Here is a 16,291-nt window from a genome sequence, read left to right as displayed (position 1 = left end):
GGCCCCTCCCCCTAATCGCGGCCTGCGGCGGCCATCTTCACTGAGGGTAGCGAGCCCTCTCCCCTGTCGCTTGTCCGCGCTGTGGTGGCCATGTTAAGTTCGGGCAAAGACTTCGCTTCTGGGCCGTGTTTCCGCCTCCCGCTTCCTGCTGAGGGCGGTCGGCTGAGCTCCGAGGGGTCAGGACAAGAGAGAGTTGAAGAGTCCAGAGCTCGCCGTTGGGGATTGAGGTACTCGGGAGGTGGCGAGGCTGGGGCTCTTCCGAGAGGGCTGCCTTAGCGCGCGTGACGGCCTTTGAGTTCCCCACCTGGGGACTGAACAACTCACCTGGGTATCGGACCTCTGTCACATGAGGGCTGGACGTCTCACCTGAGGCCTGGACCTTTCGTCTGTCCCCCACCCTTCCCACCTGGCGGCCGACCTGTCACCTGTAAACTGAGCTCTGCTCTAGGGGACCGGCTCAGTGTGTTTGGGGGCCTCAGGCATTGGGCACACAGTGACCTACCGAAATTTTAAATGGCTTTGAATGAGAAGTGATACGCAATTGTCTGGATTTTAGAGAGCACCTGTTTGTGCAGCTCGTACAGTTTCATCTGGTCTTGGGTTGACAAGTAGGCCTCGTTTGCACCAGATCGTTTATGTTTCCAGCTTAAAGCCACAATTTGAACGAGTGATTCCGACCATTTTCGTGGAAGCCTTGGAATCCCCATTGACAGGGACAACAGGATCTTTGAAGGGTACTACCTAGTCTGAGGTGCCCTCCTTCTCCAAGTCACTCTTGCTAACAGTATGGCCCTTTTGAACTTGGCCGCTCGAAGGCGGTTAGCCATCTATCTGCCCAGCAGCTACCCCCATTCCCGTGGTAGGTGTTTTTTTTTTTGTACTGGTGACTACCTTGACGGTTTTTTTGCTTCTGGTTGAACATTCTGACTCACCCTGAGCTTCTGTTGTCTTTGAAAATAGCTGGTGTTGGTCCTCAGCAGAAAGCATCACTCTCTGGCTGGGAGGAAGTGTCCTGGCTGGGAGGAAGGAGGATCAGGTGAGTTTGAAGGATAATTTCAGCCTAAATCTTGGATTTCCTTTAAAGGCGTGAGGAGCAGATGGTTGGGACCTCAGGCAGCACATCCCACACTGCTGCTGCCTCAGTGGCGTGGGTCCCACCCTCTTCTTTTTTTGTGACCGGGTCTCATATAGCTAAGGCTGACCTGGAACTTCTGATCTTCTTGCCTCTACCTCCTGGGTGCTGGGGATTCACCCATCTATCAACACACAGAGGTTTTACGTGTCCTGGGATTGAACCCAGGGTTTTGCACTCTTACCACCTTGCCAGGTTGGCCTTGAACTCTGGTTCCTCCTTTGTCAGCCTCTCGACTGCTAGGGTTATGGCTGTGCATCGCCATGCCCTTGTCTGTTTTTGTGCTAGATTGAGAATATTATGTGCACATTGTTCCATAACCTGACATTTTTCTTTTAATCAAAAATCATACTTTTCCAGTTCAGTACACTTTATTGTGTCTAACACAAGTCGGGTGGGGTTTTGGCCAGACTCACTGCAGCCAAATCTGGGACAAGCAAATGTAAGCTGGGCATTATTTACAGTTCACTAAAGTCCTCATGGCATGCCTTCATGCAGGGCTGATGAATGACCTTGGGGGCATTTTCTTGGTTCATGTTGTAGGACAGCCTAGCTCACTGTGGGCTGTGCCGTCACTGGGCTGGTGGTCCTGGGTGCTATAGGAAGGCAGGCTGAGCAGGCCATGAGGAGCAAGCCAGTAAACAGCGCTCCTGCCTCCAGGTTCCTCCTGCCTCTGATTTCCTTGGATGGTGGACTGTAAGCTGTAAGATGAAATAAACCATTTTCTCCCCAAGCTGCTCTTGGTCGTGCTGTTTTGTCACAGCAATATAAACCCTAAGACAATAGGAATTAAGAGAATCGTTGTATTTCAAAGGGTTGGAGTTGGAGAGATGGCTTTGTGGTTAGGAGTTCTGACTGTTCTTTCAGAGGACCAGGATTCGGTTCCCAATATGCACATAGTTCCTCACAACTGTCTGTAATTCCAGTTCCAGGGGATCAGATGCCCAAGCATACATATAGGCAAAACACCGTACACATAAAAAATAATTTTCAAAAAAATTAGAAAGGTGTGTTGGTCAGGGTTCTCTAGAGGAACAGAACTGATAGAATGAAGTATATGTAAATATGCGAACATGTGTATGTATATAGGAGATTTATTTATTAGAATGGCTTACAGACTGTGGTCTAGCTAGTCCAACAATGGCTGTCTCCCAGCAAAAGGTCCAAGAGGCTGGAGGCTTCAGATGCTCTTTGGTGTACACTGAAATCCTAAAGAAAGAGGCTCTAATGCCAATGAAGGAATGGAATTGCCAGAAAGAGTGAAAAGAACAAGGAGGCAAAGAGAGGAAGCTTGCTTCTTCCATGTTCTTTATGTAGGCTGCCAGCGGCAGGGGTGGCCCAGATTGCAGGTGGAGCTTCCTGCCTCAAAAGATTTTCTTAAGAAAAAAATCCCTCACAGGTGTACCCAGCTGCTTGGGCTTTAGTTAATTTCAGATGTAGCCAAGGACAGCTGTGATTCCTCTCCCCCAACACATTACCAATGTGACCTCAAGCAGAGTATGACATTGAGGAGCTGTGTTTCTGTTCTCTCTGAATGTATAGGGTAACACTGTTAATGATGGGCACTTCTTGTCTTTGGTTCTGTGAAGGTCCATGAAGTTTAAAGCACCACATGACTGGCAAGAAATCATCAGGCAAGCCAGAAGGTTTTTGGCGCACACCTTTAATTCCAGCACTCGGGATGCAGAGGCAGGCAGATCTCTGTGAGTTCAAGGGCAACAGAGCTAGTTCCAGGACAGCCAAAGCTACACAAAGGGACCCTGTCTCGAAGAACCAAAAGAAAAAGAAAAAAACCAAATCATCAGGCAGGCAGCCTCTGTTGTTTCTGGGCCTGCTGGTCACTGCAGCTGCTATCCACCTTGTTGCCTGTCCCTATACCAAGGTGGAGGAAAGCTTTAACCTACAGGCTACACATGATCTGCTGTACCACCAGCTGGATATAGACAAGGTGAGGCTGCTGCTTGGAGCTGGGACTTGCTTTCCCTCCCCAGCCGCTGTGCTGACCATCCATTCTCTTTGCAGTATGACCACCACGAGTTTCCTGGAGTTGTTCCCAGGACGTTCCTTGGGCCACTGTTGATTGCGGTGTTCTCCAGTCCTGTGGTTTGTGTGCTTTCGCTGTTGGAAGTATCCAAGTTTTACTCTCAGTTGACAGGTGAGCACCTGGCATGGGTGAGACCTGTAACCGTATCACATGATCACTGTGGGGTTGTGGAGTAGGGTGGGAGTTGGCAGGACTCACTGTAGCCTTGCCACCAAACTTGGGACAAGCAAGTAGGAGCTGTACCTTAGACTCCACTGACGTCCTCATGACATCGCGTGGGATGCAGGGCTAGTGAAGAAGGTGGTGACAGCTTCCCCTGCTCCTGTTCCAGCTGGAGGACCTCAGCAGTAACTCCCAGAGCCTTAGCTGCTACAGTCTGCATACTCCATAGATTGGAATGAGCAGACAGCCCTCGAGGTCAGAGGTCATCATACTGGTCTGCATACAGAGCCCCTGGTCCCTTCTCTGTGCCCATGAGTACTTTGTAAAGTTTTCATTGATGCAGGAGATTTCTTCTTATTAGTACAATAATACAATACAGTATTTTAGCACAGGTTTATGATATAGCAAAAGACCAGAACATTTAACTTTTTTGTTTGTTTCTTCAGATACTTGTTTTGGGGTATTGAGTACATTGTGATTCCTCTTTATTTTTATATATGCTTGTTTGAAGCCAGGGTCTCACTATGTAGCCCAGGATGGCCTAGGACTCACAGTCCTCCTGCCTCATCTTCTAAAAGCTGGTTTGGCAGGTGTGTGCCATCACATCTGACTTCTCTAGCTGTCTTAAAGTGAGTCTCCATTGGTGACAGACACACTGCCACGTTGGAGATCAGAGCTCACCCCACTTCTATAGTTGGGACCCATTCTTTTGGTGTTGTTGTTTGTTTTAATGTGGCTGAGTGTTTTTGCTATACATATGTATGTGCACCATGGATGTGTCTCGTGCCTGTGGTAGTCAGAAGAAGAGAGAAGATTCCCCTGGAACTGGAGTTACAGATGGTTGTGAGCCACCGTGTGGGTAGTGGGAATTGAACTGGGGTCCTCTATAGTTGCTCTTTAAGTGCTCTTAACTGCTAAGACACCTGTCCAGCACCCCTTACTCATCTATATTTTTTTTTTTTTTTTTTTTTTTTTTTTGGTTTTTCGAGACAGGGTTTCTCTGTGGCTTTGGAGCCTGTTTGTTTTCTTTTTTTAAGACATTTTTTCACTATGTAACTTTGGCTGTTTGGATGTCCTGGAGTGCACTCTATAGACCAGGCTGGCCTTGAACTCGAAGATCTGCCTGCTTCTGCCTCCTGCATGCTGGGGATTAAAGATGTTTGCCACCACACCAAACCATCTGTCATACCCACCCACCTCCACCTCTGAGCTGAAGACTGAACCCAGGGCCTTTATGCTCACTGGGCAAGCACTCTACCACTGAGCTAAATCCCTGACTCTATACTTTTTTAAAAAATATATACTAGGTTAAGAAGGTTAGGGCTGGAGAGATGGCTCAGTGGTTAAGAGCACTGCCTACTCATCTAAAGGTTCTGAGTTCAATTCCCAGCAACCACATGATGGCTTACAACCATCTGTAATAAGATCTGGTGCCCTCTTCTGGCCTGCAGGCATGCATGTGGACAGAATACTGTAATACAATAAATAAATCTTTAAAAAAAAAAAAAAAAAAAAAAAAAAAGAGCTAGTTCCAGGACAGGCACCAAAGCTACAGAGAAACCCTGTCTCAAAAAACAAAACAAAACAAAACAAAAAAAAAATCAAAAAAAAAAAAAAAAAAAAGAAGGTTATATGCGGGGGCTGGAGAGATGGCTCAGAGGTTAAGAGCACTGGCTGCTCTTCCAGAGATCCTGAGTTCAATTCCCAGCAACCACATGGTGGCTCACAACCATCTGTAATGAGATCTGGTGCTCTCTTCTGGTGTGCAGGCATATATGCAGGCAGAATGCTGTATACATAATAAATAAATCTTTAAAAAAAAAAAAAAAGAAGGTTATATGCACATTGTTCTATAACCTGACATCTTTTTAGCCAAAAATCATACTTTTCCAATTTAGAATATTTTATTGTGTCTAACAAAGCTGGCCATAGTCAGATTTTAGCTTGTCTAGCCTATGTGGAATTATTATTTTTTAAAATTTTATGTACATTCATGTTTTTGCCTGCATGTATGTCTGTGTAAAGGTGTTAGATCCCCTGAAACTGGAGTTACAAACAGGTATGAGCTGCCATGTGGGTGCTGGGACTTGAACCTGAAACCTCTGGAAGAGCAGTCACTGCTCTTAACAGCTGAGCCATCTCTCTAACCCCCATGGGAAGTTTTAAAAGCTGAATTCCTGAGGGAAACTCAGCCCACTTCTCAGACTAATTAGGTCAGGGAGACCTGTCACTGCCCAGGGCAGCCTGTAGGCCGCAGTTCCTATGTAGATGTGAAGGAGCCTCAAATGGAGCAGGGCCAAGCCTCAGCCCCTGAAGGAAATCTGTGGTGGTTTTGTTTTGGGTAGCTGGGTATGCCAACTGCTTTAGCACGATGACATTTTGTTCTCATCTGCTGTAAGCATGGGATTTCTGATGATGCCAGCTCCTTTAAGTGGCACAAGCGAGTCCTCTCAGGGATATGATAGCCATCCTAGAATAGTTGTATGATCAACTATCCTTGTCCAGGACTCAGCATAAGTTTGGGAAGAAGAGAACCTTAGGATTCAGGTGACAGATTGAGCAGATGGGACCTTAAAGGAAGGAAAAGAGCTTTGTCTGGACATCATAAACAGAAGTGTGGTACAGGCTCCTGGTAGCATCATACAGCACCTGGACCTAGATTCTCATGGACTCGGGTCCCAAAGTGAAACATCTGTGCTTTGAATCCAGTATCCAGTAGTACACAGGAAGAGGGAAGCCCAGTGCTGCGCGGGTCCCACTCCGAATGCCTGGGTTAGCTTCTAAAAGTTTGCAGCTCCCATTCTGAGGTTGCTCCCATGGCTAACGGTTTCTTGAGCCATCACTTTAGGCCTTGGCACCCACTGGCCAGTGGCTAATAAGGTTTGTCTACTCTGAGGATATGTGGACTGGCCCTGCCCAGGGGTACCTGTCTCACCTGTCTTCAAAAGATCACTTGTTCCAGGGATAGTTTCCATCCATTCTCCTGTCCCTGAAGCTGGTGTTCCCACCACAGCATGATCTGGATGCTTCACAGGATTGGGTTTGAGTCGGACCTTAATCAGCACTGTCCCCCGCCTCCACCCAGTCTAGAGGTCCCTGGTTACCCTGCCCTTCCAACACTGCTCTCCAGCTTTGCCCAGCATTTAGCAAACACTCAGCCAGGCCTGTGGGACTGCAAGGAGAGAAGCTTGGATGGTGTAGGTCTCGATGTAAACACAGGCCCTAGGTCTCTAATGGCCACTTTTGGTACCAAATGTGCACTCCCACGTGGTCCCCTGCATATTGTCACTGACCAGCTCTGCAAATGACACTCAAAGAGCCCCTGGCTTCATCATCCGTGTGTGCTCTTGAGTCACTCACAGTAAGATTTTGTTGCTCATCTTATTTAGTCAGAGGAGTCCTTGGACTTGGAGTGATTTTTGGACTCTGGACGTTACAAAAAGAAGTGAGACGACAGTTCGGGGCCACAGTGGCTGCCATGTTCTGCTGGATATCAGCCACACAGTTTCACCTCATGTTCTACTGTACGAGGACCCTTCCCAACGTGCTGGCCCTGGCTGTGGGTATGTAGCCTCAGAGTATACCTTCTGGTCCCTCACCTCAGCTAAGCACACACACATCAGCCCATCGCACTGCCCCCACCCCATTGGCTCCTCATAAACTGCTCAGGGTCTCCTGTTATGGAAGCAGGAATCTCAGTATTCACCGTTGGCACTTTATAGAAAACGCTACCCTGGAGTACCTGTGTGCCGTCCCAGCAGGCGAGTATGCGTCTTTGGTTTGTCTGTAGTCAGGGCTAGCCTTGAATACTAGATCCTCCTGCCTTAAACCCTACAGTGCTGAGCAGTCACGGCTTCTAGAGTAATTTTTTTAAAGATTTATTTTTATTTTGTGTACATGAGCGTTCTGTATGTATTTAAACATATCATGTGTATGTAGTACCTGCAGAGGGCAGAAGAGGGCATCAGGTCCTCTGGAATGGGAGTTACAGATAGTTGTCAGCTGTCCTGCGCCACCACCACCAGCCAAGCAGCCAGTCTTTTAATGACTGAGCCACCACTCCAGCCCCCATAGAGTGATTTGTGTGTGTGTGTCTTTTATAATAAGAAAGCGAGCCTGGGGATGCACGCCTTTAATCCCAGCACTCTAGATGTAGAGGCACGCGGATCTCTGAGTTTAAGGCCAGCCTGGTCTACAGAACAATTTCCATGGCAGCCAGGATTGTTACACAGAGAAACCTTGTCTCGACAAAAAGAAACAAACAAAACAAAAAAAGGCAGAAAGTGAGTCCCCCTTATTGTGTGTGTTTTGTTTTGCAGTTCTTCCAGCCCTCACCGCCTGGCTGCAGCATCAGTGGGCCCTCTTTATCTGGCTCTCAGCCTTTGCCATCATTGCCTTCAGGGCTGAGCTGTGCATGCTGCTGGGCCTTATGCTGCTGCTGACCTTATACCAAAGAAGATTGTCTGTAGCCAGATTGCTCCAGCATGCTGTCCCAGCAGGGATTCTCTGTCTAGGCAAGTCAACATCTGGGGTTTGTCTGTGTGTATTTCAGTTTGGGTATTTTGAGACAGAGTCCTACTGTCTTAGTTACTGTTCGATTGCTGTGAAGACACACCAGGACCAAGGCAGCTTATGAGAAAACCTTTTTAACTGGGGGCTTGCTTACAGTTTCAGAAGGTTAGTCCATGGTCATCATGGCAGGAAGCATGGCAGCAGGCAGGCACTGGAACAGTAGCTGAAAGCTTACATCCTGATCTACAGGCAGCAGGCAGAAACAGAAAGAAAAATTGAGATTGGGCCTGGTGTGGGCTCATTTGAAACCTCAAACCCCAGCCCTAGTGACACACCTCCTCCAACATGGCCACACCTAATCATTCTTAAACTCCTACCAACTAGGAACCAAACATTCAAATTTATTGGCCTATAGGGGGCATTCTCTTTCAAACCACCACACTCACTGTGTAGCCCAGGCTGGCCTCAAATTCAAGTTCCTCCTGTGTTAGCCTTCATTGTGCTAAAATTATGAGTGTGGCAGTTTGAAACAGTGTGTGCATGTGTGTATAGCATCCAGAGCTCAACCTCTGTCATTCCTCGCTGAGTTAGCCACCTTGGCTTCGTTTTTTTTTTTTTCCTAGTTTTTTTTGAGAAATATTTATTTCTATTTTATGTGTATGGGTACTTTGCCTGTATATATGTTTGTGTACTTCATGTGTGCCTGATGCCCATGGAGGCCATAGAGAGCATCAAATTCCCAGGAATTGGAGTTACGGACAGTTGTTAGCCACTGTGTATGTGTGCTAATAAGGTGTCTTGCCAATCTCGTACCTGGCTATATATATATGAGACAGGAGTGTGTGTGTATATGTACACACACACAAGGCAGGGTCTCCTTCGTAGTCCTGGCTGTCCTGGAACTCATTCTGTAGACAAAGTTGTCCTTGAACTCAGAGATCCACCAGCCTCTACCTCCTGAGTACTGGGATTAGAGGCATGCACCACTACATGCAATCCATTCCTAGTTTTTTATGCGGGCTCTGGGATGAAATACAGGCCTTCATGCTTGTAATGACAGCTCCTTACTAAACTGTTGTCTCAACCCTTCAGATATTTTTTTGCTTTTTTTTTGTATTTTATTACACTTAACTTTTTTTTAGTGAGTTTGTCTGTCTGTCTGTCTGTGTGCATGTGCATGGCCACATATGAGCCACACAGTGTACATTTGGAGGTCAGAGTGCAGCTTGTGGCAGTTAGACCCCAGGGATTGAACTCAGATCATTAGTCTTGGTAAAGTTCCTTTACCCACAACCCGAAAAAGACTTTTAATCTTTATTTACTTTCAGTTATGTTTATACACATGTATCCTGGTGTGGTAATAATAGGTGTATGATTGTAGGCACCTGTAGAATCCAGAAGACTATGTTGTATTTCCTAGAACTGAAGTAACAGGCAGTTGTGAGCCTTCGTTTGTTTGTTCTGGGAACTGAACTTGGGTCCTCTGAAAATCTGTACTCTTAACTACTGAGTCCTCTCTCCAGCCCCGACCTTTTTTATGTTTTGTTTTTTTAAAGATGGAAGTAGATGATCCACACTTTGGCAGCGGTAGAACCTCCAGTTCTGTCTCTAGTGGTGGTTTCTATCTGGAAACCTGCATCCACCCACTGTTCTTAAGCTGCTTGACCAGGCAAGAGGAGGGCAGTATGCCCTGTGCTAGGGATGATACTTGATGGGAAATGGTGTCACACACCACTAGCTCCATTTATGGGAAGCTTCTGGCAGTTTCTGTGACCATGCAGCCACTTTGTGGGGTTAGTTAAGCCCAGTGCACATGTTCCTTACTGAGACTCTTTCATTCTGTTATTAGGACTGACGGTTGCTGTGGACTCCTATTTCTGGAGATACCTTGTATGGCCAGAAGGAAAGGTGCTTTGGTACAACACTGTCCTGAACAAAAGTTCCAACTGGGGCGTATCCTTTCAGCATTTGAGTAGGAGCGCACAGGCAGTCAGACCCATGACCCTGGCCTCTGCCTCCTGTCTCCTGTCAGGCAGCGGGTCCGGCACAGGTAGGGTGGCTGTCAGGTGTCAGGGCAGAAGCTTCTGTTGCTCACACCTGGGACTCACTTGGCCCTGGGTGGCACTGAGGACTGTAATGCCTTCTGTATATCTTAATGTGTCAAAATCTCCCTAAGCATCGCCTAGTCTTAGGGAGCATTGCCATGGTTCATAGTATGTATAGTCTGCCTTCGACAACGTTTATCACCAAGTACTTCAGATAGACTCATGGTTAGAAAGGACAGCATAGCTATGACTTGACAACATGCCATCTCATCTATTAATGCTGTGAAAAACAAAGGAATTTATTCCTCTAGCCGAGAATGCTGTGCCAAGATCATTCATCCCTATAGCTCCTGAGCAGGTCTCTGCTGTGTCTTTTGGCATAACTGTCTTTGGGGCCACTTCAGGCTTGATGCTATTACCATCCTAGTTCGTTTAAGTGGACAGTGACTCAATCTCTGACAATATCTGTACTTCCTTAACCTGACCTCAAGACCTCCCCACTCCTGTGGTATTTCTACTCTGCCCTGCCCCGAGGCCTGGGCTGCAGCCTTCTCTTCATACCCTTGGGGGCAGTGGACAAGAGGACCCATGCACTGGCCCTGCCAAGCCTGGGATTCGTGGCTTTGTACTCCCTCCTCCCGCATAAGGAACTGCGCTTCATCATCTATATCTTCCCTGCACTGAACATCATGGCTGCCAGAGGATGCACCTATGTGTGAGGGTTTCATCCTTGAGATTCTTGTCTGCTATCTCTGCTATCTCACTTTTAATGTATTTTCTTGGGGTGCTGGGGATTACCCAGCTGATAGGTTTTTGGCTTGGTTTGGTTTGGTTTTTTGAGACAGGGTTTCTCTATGTAGCTTATGGAGCCTGTCCTGGAACTTTCTCTATGGACTAGGCTGGCCTCCAACTCACAGGGATCCACCTGCCTCTGCCTCCCAAGTGCTGGGATTAAAGGTGTGCACCACCACCACCTGGCTGCTGATAGGTATTTTTAACACTGCATTAGAAATAGGTTTGCTGGGGCTGGAGAGATGGCTCAGTGGTTAAGAGCATTGCCTGCTCTTCCAAAGGTCCTGAGTTCAATTCCCGGCAACCACATGGTGGCTCACAACCATCTGTAATGAGGTCTGGTGCCCTCTTCTGGCCTGCAGACATATACACAGACAGAATATTGTATACATAATAAATAAATATATTGAAAAAAAAAAAAGAAATAGGTTTGCTGTGCTGGGTGTGATAGCACATGCCTTTGATCCCAAAAGCAGGGGTAAATGGGTCTCTGAGTTCGAGGCTAGTGTGCTCTATATAGTGAGACCTTGTCTCAAAAAAGAAAAAAATAAAATGACTAAGTTTGCTGGTTTAACATTCAAATCACAACGTACCTCTTGCTTCTTTTATCTTTGTATGCTTTCTACCTTGGATCAGCTCAAAATTCCATGAAAGGTATAGACCCTGGCTTGGGTCATAGGTGAAGGTGGATGTTAATTCGTATGCAAGAACAGGTTTGTGGATGACAAGTTATCCTCCTCCATTTTGTTTATTTGTTTTTCAAGACAGGGTTTTTTTGTAGAACATCCCTGGCTGTCCTGGAACTTGCTTTATAGACCAGGCTGGCCTTGAACTCACAGAGATCCGCCTGCCTCTGCCTCCCAAATGCTGGGATGAAAGGCGTGCGCCACCTCCACCTGACCGCCCCCCCCAACCCTGTCATAGTTTACTCAGGTATCTTAGTTGGAATAGAGTTGGTGAAATTGTACTGAAAAATCTGTGTTTGAGGCCAACAGTTTAAAAATTTGGTTGGTAGACTATTTCTTAAATGTCCAGAGAGCAAATGTTCTCCTCTCTGTCACATTCTTTGTTGTAGTCTGTCACAGCTGTTCATGGCCATTGTTTAAGTCGGCTTCAGATGGCTGACAGTGAAAACGAAGGCAGTGGTCATGTCCCATCAACTGAGGTAGAACAGAAGACAACCCAGAGTTTATTTGGGGGTGACCTAAGCTGCAGCTTAGAAACCAGGTTCAAGCTGAAGTGGACTATGATCTTACAGACCTAATTGAGTCTTAAGGGCAAAACTTCAGGGAAGGTGGGGGTGGCATTTGTTGCCTACAGAAATCTAATGGAGCAGGTGTAGTGACTCACACCTATAAGCCCAGTACTTGGGAACACCAAGCAACATAATGAGTTTCAGATCATCCTGAGCTATAGGATGAGCCTTTCTCAAAAATTAAAATCAGGAAAAGGGCTGGGATGAAGCTCAGTTTGTAGAGTACCTGCTCAGCATGCTCAATGCTCTTGATTCAACCTCAGCACCACATAAATTGGGTGCAGTTGTACATGCCTGTAACTGTTCAGGAGGTGGAGATTCAAGGTTATTTTTGGCTATATAGCCATTTCAAAACCAACCTGAACTACACAAGACCCTAAACAAACAAATAAATAAACAAATTTAAAATGTCTAGATCGGTGCAGGTGAGTAGCAAACTGACTTAGGATGACTTAGAGAATGGATGTAAAGCTGTTCCCAGAAACTGACCAAGAAGACCGAAAATAAAGACATCTTGGAGCTGGGTATGATAGTGCACACCTATGAGCCTAGTGTCAGGAAGGGAGACGCACCATAGGTAAGAATGCTTGCTATACAAGCGTGAAGGTCTGCATCTGGGTCCCCAGCACCTCTGTAAAAAGCTAGATGTAACATTCCAGTGCTCTGGTAGCTGTGATGGGGGACAGAGACAGGAAGATTGCTATGATGGAGCTTACTTGAAAAAGTGGAGATTGCATGTTCAATGAGAGGCGTTCTCTCAAAGGAATGAGATGGAGAGTGATAGAGGGCGGTTCCTGATGTTCTCCTCTGACTTCTGCATGCGCACCTGAATGTGTGCATTTGTGCACAGAGGTGCACACACAGACCACACTCATACCTCCATAGAATATGGCGACCCCTCCTTTCAATCAAAGATAGACTTGGGAAGGAAGGCAGGGTGAACCAATCCCAGGACCTGGTACAGGGTTGGGCTGTTGGTCTGGAGATTCCAAGCACACTGAAAGAAGATACCCAGGATAGGGCACTTGTTGAAGTCTGCCTCCCTGACCTCAGGCTGGCATTTTGGAGGCCTTGATTTGCTTTGTGTGGTTTGTGAGCTGGACTTCCGCCCTAAACTGAGGAGTCTTTTTAAATGCCTTTTAAAAAATCTAGTATAGGGCTGGAGAGATGGCTCAGTGGTTAAGAGCATTGCCTGCTCTTCCAAAGGTCCTGAGTTCAATTCCCGGCAACCACATGGTGGCTCACAACCACCTGTAATGAGATCTGGTGCCCTCTTCTGGTGTGCGGGCATACACACAGACAGAATATTGTATACACAATAAATAAATGTTAAAAAAAAAAATTAAAATCTTTAAAAAATCTAGTATAAACTTGAATTGGCATCTTGAGTGGGAATTTGAAGTTTTTATTACTTATATTATTAATACACCCCCCAGGTGTGCATTTTGGGGGGTACACATGCTATGGCATGAATGTGGAAGTCAGGAGTCAGTGGAGCCAGTTCTCTCTTTACACCTGTATGTGGGTTTGGGGATTGCACTCAAGTTACCAGGCGTACATGACAAGTGATTTTACCCACTGAGCTATCTCATCGGCCCCTTTTGTTTGAGACAGTCCTACTATGTGACCCAGGCTGACTTCAAATTTGCCGTCATTATTCATCAGCCTTCCCAGTGTGGGGATTCCAGGCCTGTACCACTGTGCACAACCGCAGAGTTCTTCAGATGGTATTTTAGTCACTTTGGTTGCTTGAGTATTTTAGGGCATGCTTAGCTTAAGCTCAGGAGTTACAACCGTCTGTCTTTCCCCATGACAATAAAAGAGACTAAGCACATTAAAAAGAACAGATGAGGGAGCACTGACGTGAGCTTTAGTTTAAACAGAATTAGGTAGGGGCAAGAGGTATGCATAATTAAGAAGTCTTGGTCAGCCGGGCGGTGGTGGTGCACGCCTTTAATCCCAGCACTTGGGAGGCAGAGGTAGGCGGATCTCTGTGAGTTCGAGACCAGCCTGGTCAGGACAGGCTCCAAAACCACAGAGAACCCTGTCTCGAAAAACAAACAAACAAACAAAAAAAAAACAAAAACAAGAAGTCTTGGTCAGTGTGGTCTGGTTGATGATTATCTCAGTTCTGGTTCTACAAGGAGGTGAGAAGACAATCCAGTTGCCCTGAGATGACCATTCCTGCTGGAGGTGATCTCATCATGAGATGATCTGTCTGTGGGGTTTAGGACAACTGGAGACTTAAGGTGATTTCTGTGGATTTGGAGCAGGACATTGTCAAAGTGGACAGTAAGATACCTCAGTTACTCTTTGTGCCTTCAACCTTGAAGGAACATGAAATGGGTTCGCTGTCATCAGCTTATAGACAAGACTCCTGGATATGTGACGTGTCTAGACTCAGAACTAAACCAGTGAGGGACCCAGAGTCTCAGGACAGGAGACATGCAGAAAGAACCTGGGAATGCCAGGCTTTTGTCTGCTTTTAGTTACCATGTGGTCCCAGGTAAGGAGTTGGTGCTTTTTAGCAAAAGCAGTTTCAAAGCCCTTTTATTCTTTGAGTAGCTTCCTTACTTGTAATGACTTGGTGAAGTTGGAGTGGGCTGATATTCTAGGACCACTTTTCCTAGATGTGATTGGATATGCTGGTGTTCTTGCCACCATATGCTTTTCATAGAATATTTTTCTTTTTACAGCCTGAATAACTATAAAAAGTCTTGGCTGTACAAGATGGGAGCTCTGTTTGTGATAGGACACATCATGGTAAATGTGGCATGTTCAGCCACATCCCTCTATGTATCCCATTTCAACTATCCTGGTGGTGTTGCGATGCAGCGGCTACATGAATTGGTGCCCCCACAGACAGGTTGGTACAGGGTGCTCCCTGGGGACCAGGCTGGCCCTGAGTAAGGTACCATGTTGACTTCTAACTGAGATTTGGTTTTCTAGATGTCCATCTGCACATTGATGTGGCTGCTGCCCAGACAGGTGTGTCACGGTTTCTACAGGTCAACGATGACTGGAGGTTTGTTTCTAAAGCATTATGCTACAGGTGGAGGCCACCTAGAAGTCACCTCAGTGGCACCTAGGTGGTAGGGAGAGGTGGTGTGAGACAGGCGGAGATGAGTGCAGTGGAGACAGGTGGCTTTTCTATCCCAGGTATGACAAGAGGGAGGACGTGCACCCTGGGGCAAAGCGCATGCTGGACTACACACACATCCTCATGGAGGCAGCTCCTGGGCACCTGGCCCTCTACAGGGATACACACCGTGTCCTGGCCAGTATTGAGGGCACTACAGGTGTGAGTCTGACTCCGATGAAACTGCCACCCTTTGATGTCAACCTACAGACAAAACTGGTGCTTCTGGAGCGGCTGCTTAGGCTGGCCTGAGAGGATGGTCGTTCACCATGAGCCTCAAGTGGATCCTTCTGACTCCGTGCAGACAGTTCAGGAAAACAAAGAAAAGGACCAAGGACTTCCAGCATGCCCCTGGTGTTGACTTGTAGCAGGCAGGGCCCTGCCGTGGCCACACCTAGGGCACAGGGCTAAGAGAATGTGGAGCCCAGGACCTACCACCAAATGTGATAGTGGCCTGCTCAGAACTGTCTGCCACGGTTAGGTGGCCCACAGGATCATTTATATTAAAATTGGGAACCATTCATAACCAATGGGACAGTGAGCCAGGCTAGAGCACCCTGCCACCCTAGCTCTGCAGTGACCCTCAGTGTGTACGTCCTGCTCTGGAACCACACTTGTTGCCATGGCCTCAGGAGAGCGTCCTAGAAACCCGGAGCTTCGGCACAGGGCAGCCCCAGCACCCGTTATTACAGCCGTTGATTCTTAGGACATAAGCATGTTTATAAAAGAACAGAAATAAAAATTATGCTTTCTTATAGTGTCTTGTTCTGTGGTTGCTTCCAGGGACAGTCTCTGCCTTGGTCACAGCAGGGGTCACTGGCTCTGTCACATTGTACTGAACATTCATTTATGAAGTGTGACAGTGCCAGTCATACAGGTAACAGGTGATGTGTGCACATTATGCATCCAATATGCAGGCAGAAACCACACATACACAGCCTGCGTAGCGCAGATCTGTACAAGATACTACACAGCTATGAAGACTTGTGCCTGCGTGCACACTCTTTTCAGATGTGTGCAGCAGGTGCATGTGTGTTAAAGCTAGGGAACAATCTTGGGTTTTGTTCCACAGGCACTATGCCATTTTTCTGTTTTCTGGCAAGTGAGCCCCAGGGACCCAAATCTCTTGCTTCCCAATTACAAGTGTATACCACATGCATGCCTGGGTTTCCCCCACCCCAATTAGTTCTATGGGTTGAACTCAGGTCAC

At 46.9% G+C, this 16,291-nt stretch overlaps 1 protein-coding gene across 3 annotated transcripts; it reads left to right on the top strand.

The window, feature by feature from the left end:
- Window positions 1-55: 55 nt before the first annotated feature.
- On the top strand, window positions 56-15,831 carry Alg12 (ALG12 alpha-1,6-mannosyltransferase). Of its 3 annotated transcripts, none has more exons than XM_057791631.1 (11): window positions 56-227; window positions 961-1,036; window positions 2,722-3,080; window positions 3,155-3,287; window positions 6,728-6,901; window positions 7,658-7,852; window positions 9,700-9,803; window positions 10,387-10,610; window positions 14,639-14,808; window positions 14,892-14,967; window positions 15,102-15,831. In XM_057791631.1, the coding sequence occupies exons 3-11, from the start codon at window positions 2,745-2,747 to the stop codon at window positions 15,331-15,333; spliced, it is 1,644 nt and encodes a 547-aa protein (XP_057647614.1). In that variant the 5' UTR covers window positions 56-227; window positions 961-1,036; window positions 2,722-2,744; the 3' UTR covers window positions 15,334-15,831. The 3 variants fall into 3 exon arrangements, with proteins under 3 accessions (XP_057647614.1, XP_057647613.1, XP_057647615.1); XM_057791630.1 differs by having other exon boundaries at window positions 56-859; XM_057791632.1 differs by lacking the exon at window positions 6,728-6,901 and having other exon boundaries at window positions 56-859.
- The last annotated feature ends 460 nt before the right edge of the window (window positions 15,832-16,291 follow it).

Source organism: Chionomys nivalis, chromosome 17, assembly GCF_950005125.1.
Source record: "Chionomys nivalis chromosome 17, mChiNiv1.1, whole genome shotgun sequence".
Taxonomy (NCBI): Eukaryota; Metazoa; Chordata; class Mammalia; order Rodentia; family Cricetidae; genus Chionomys; species Chionomys nivalis.
Note: the sequence above shows the minus strand (reverse complement) of the source record. Positions and strands in the feature narration are given on the sequence as shown.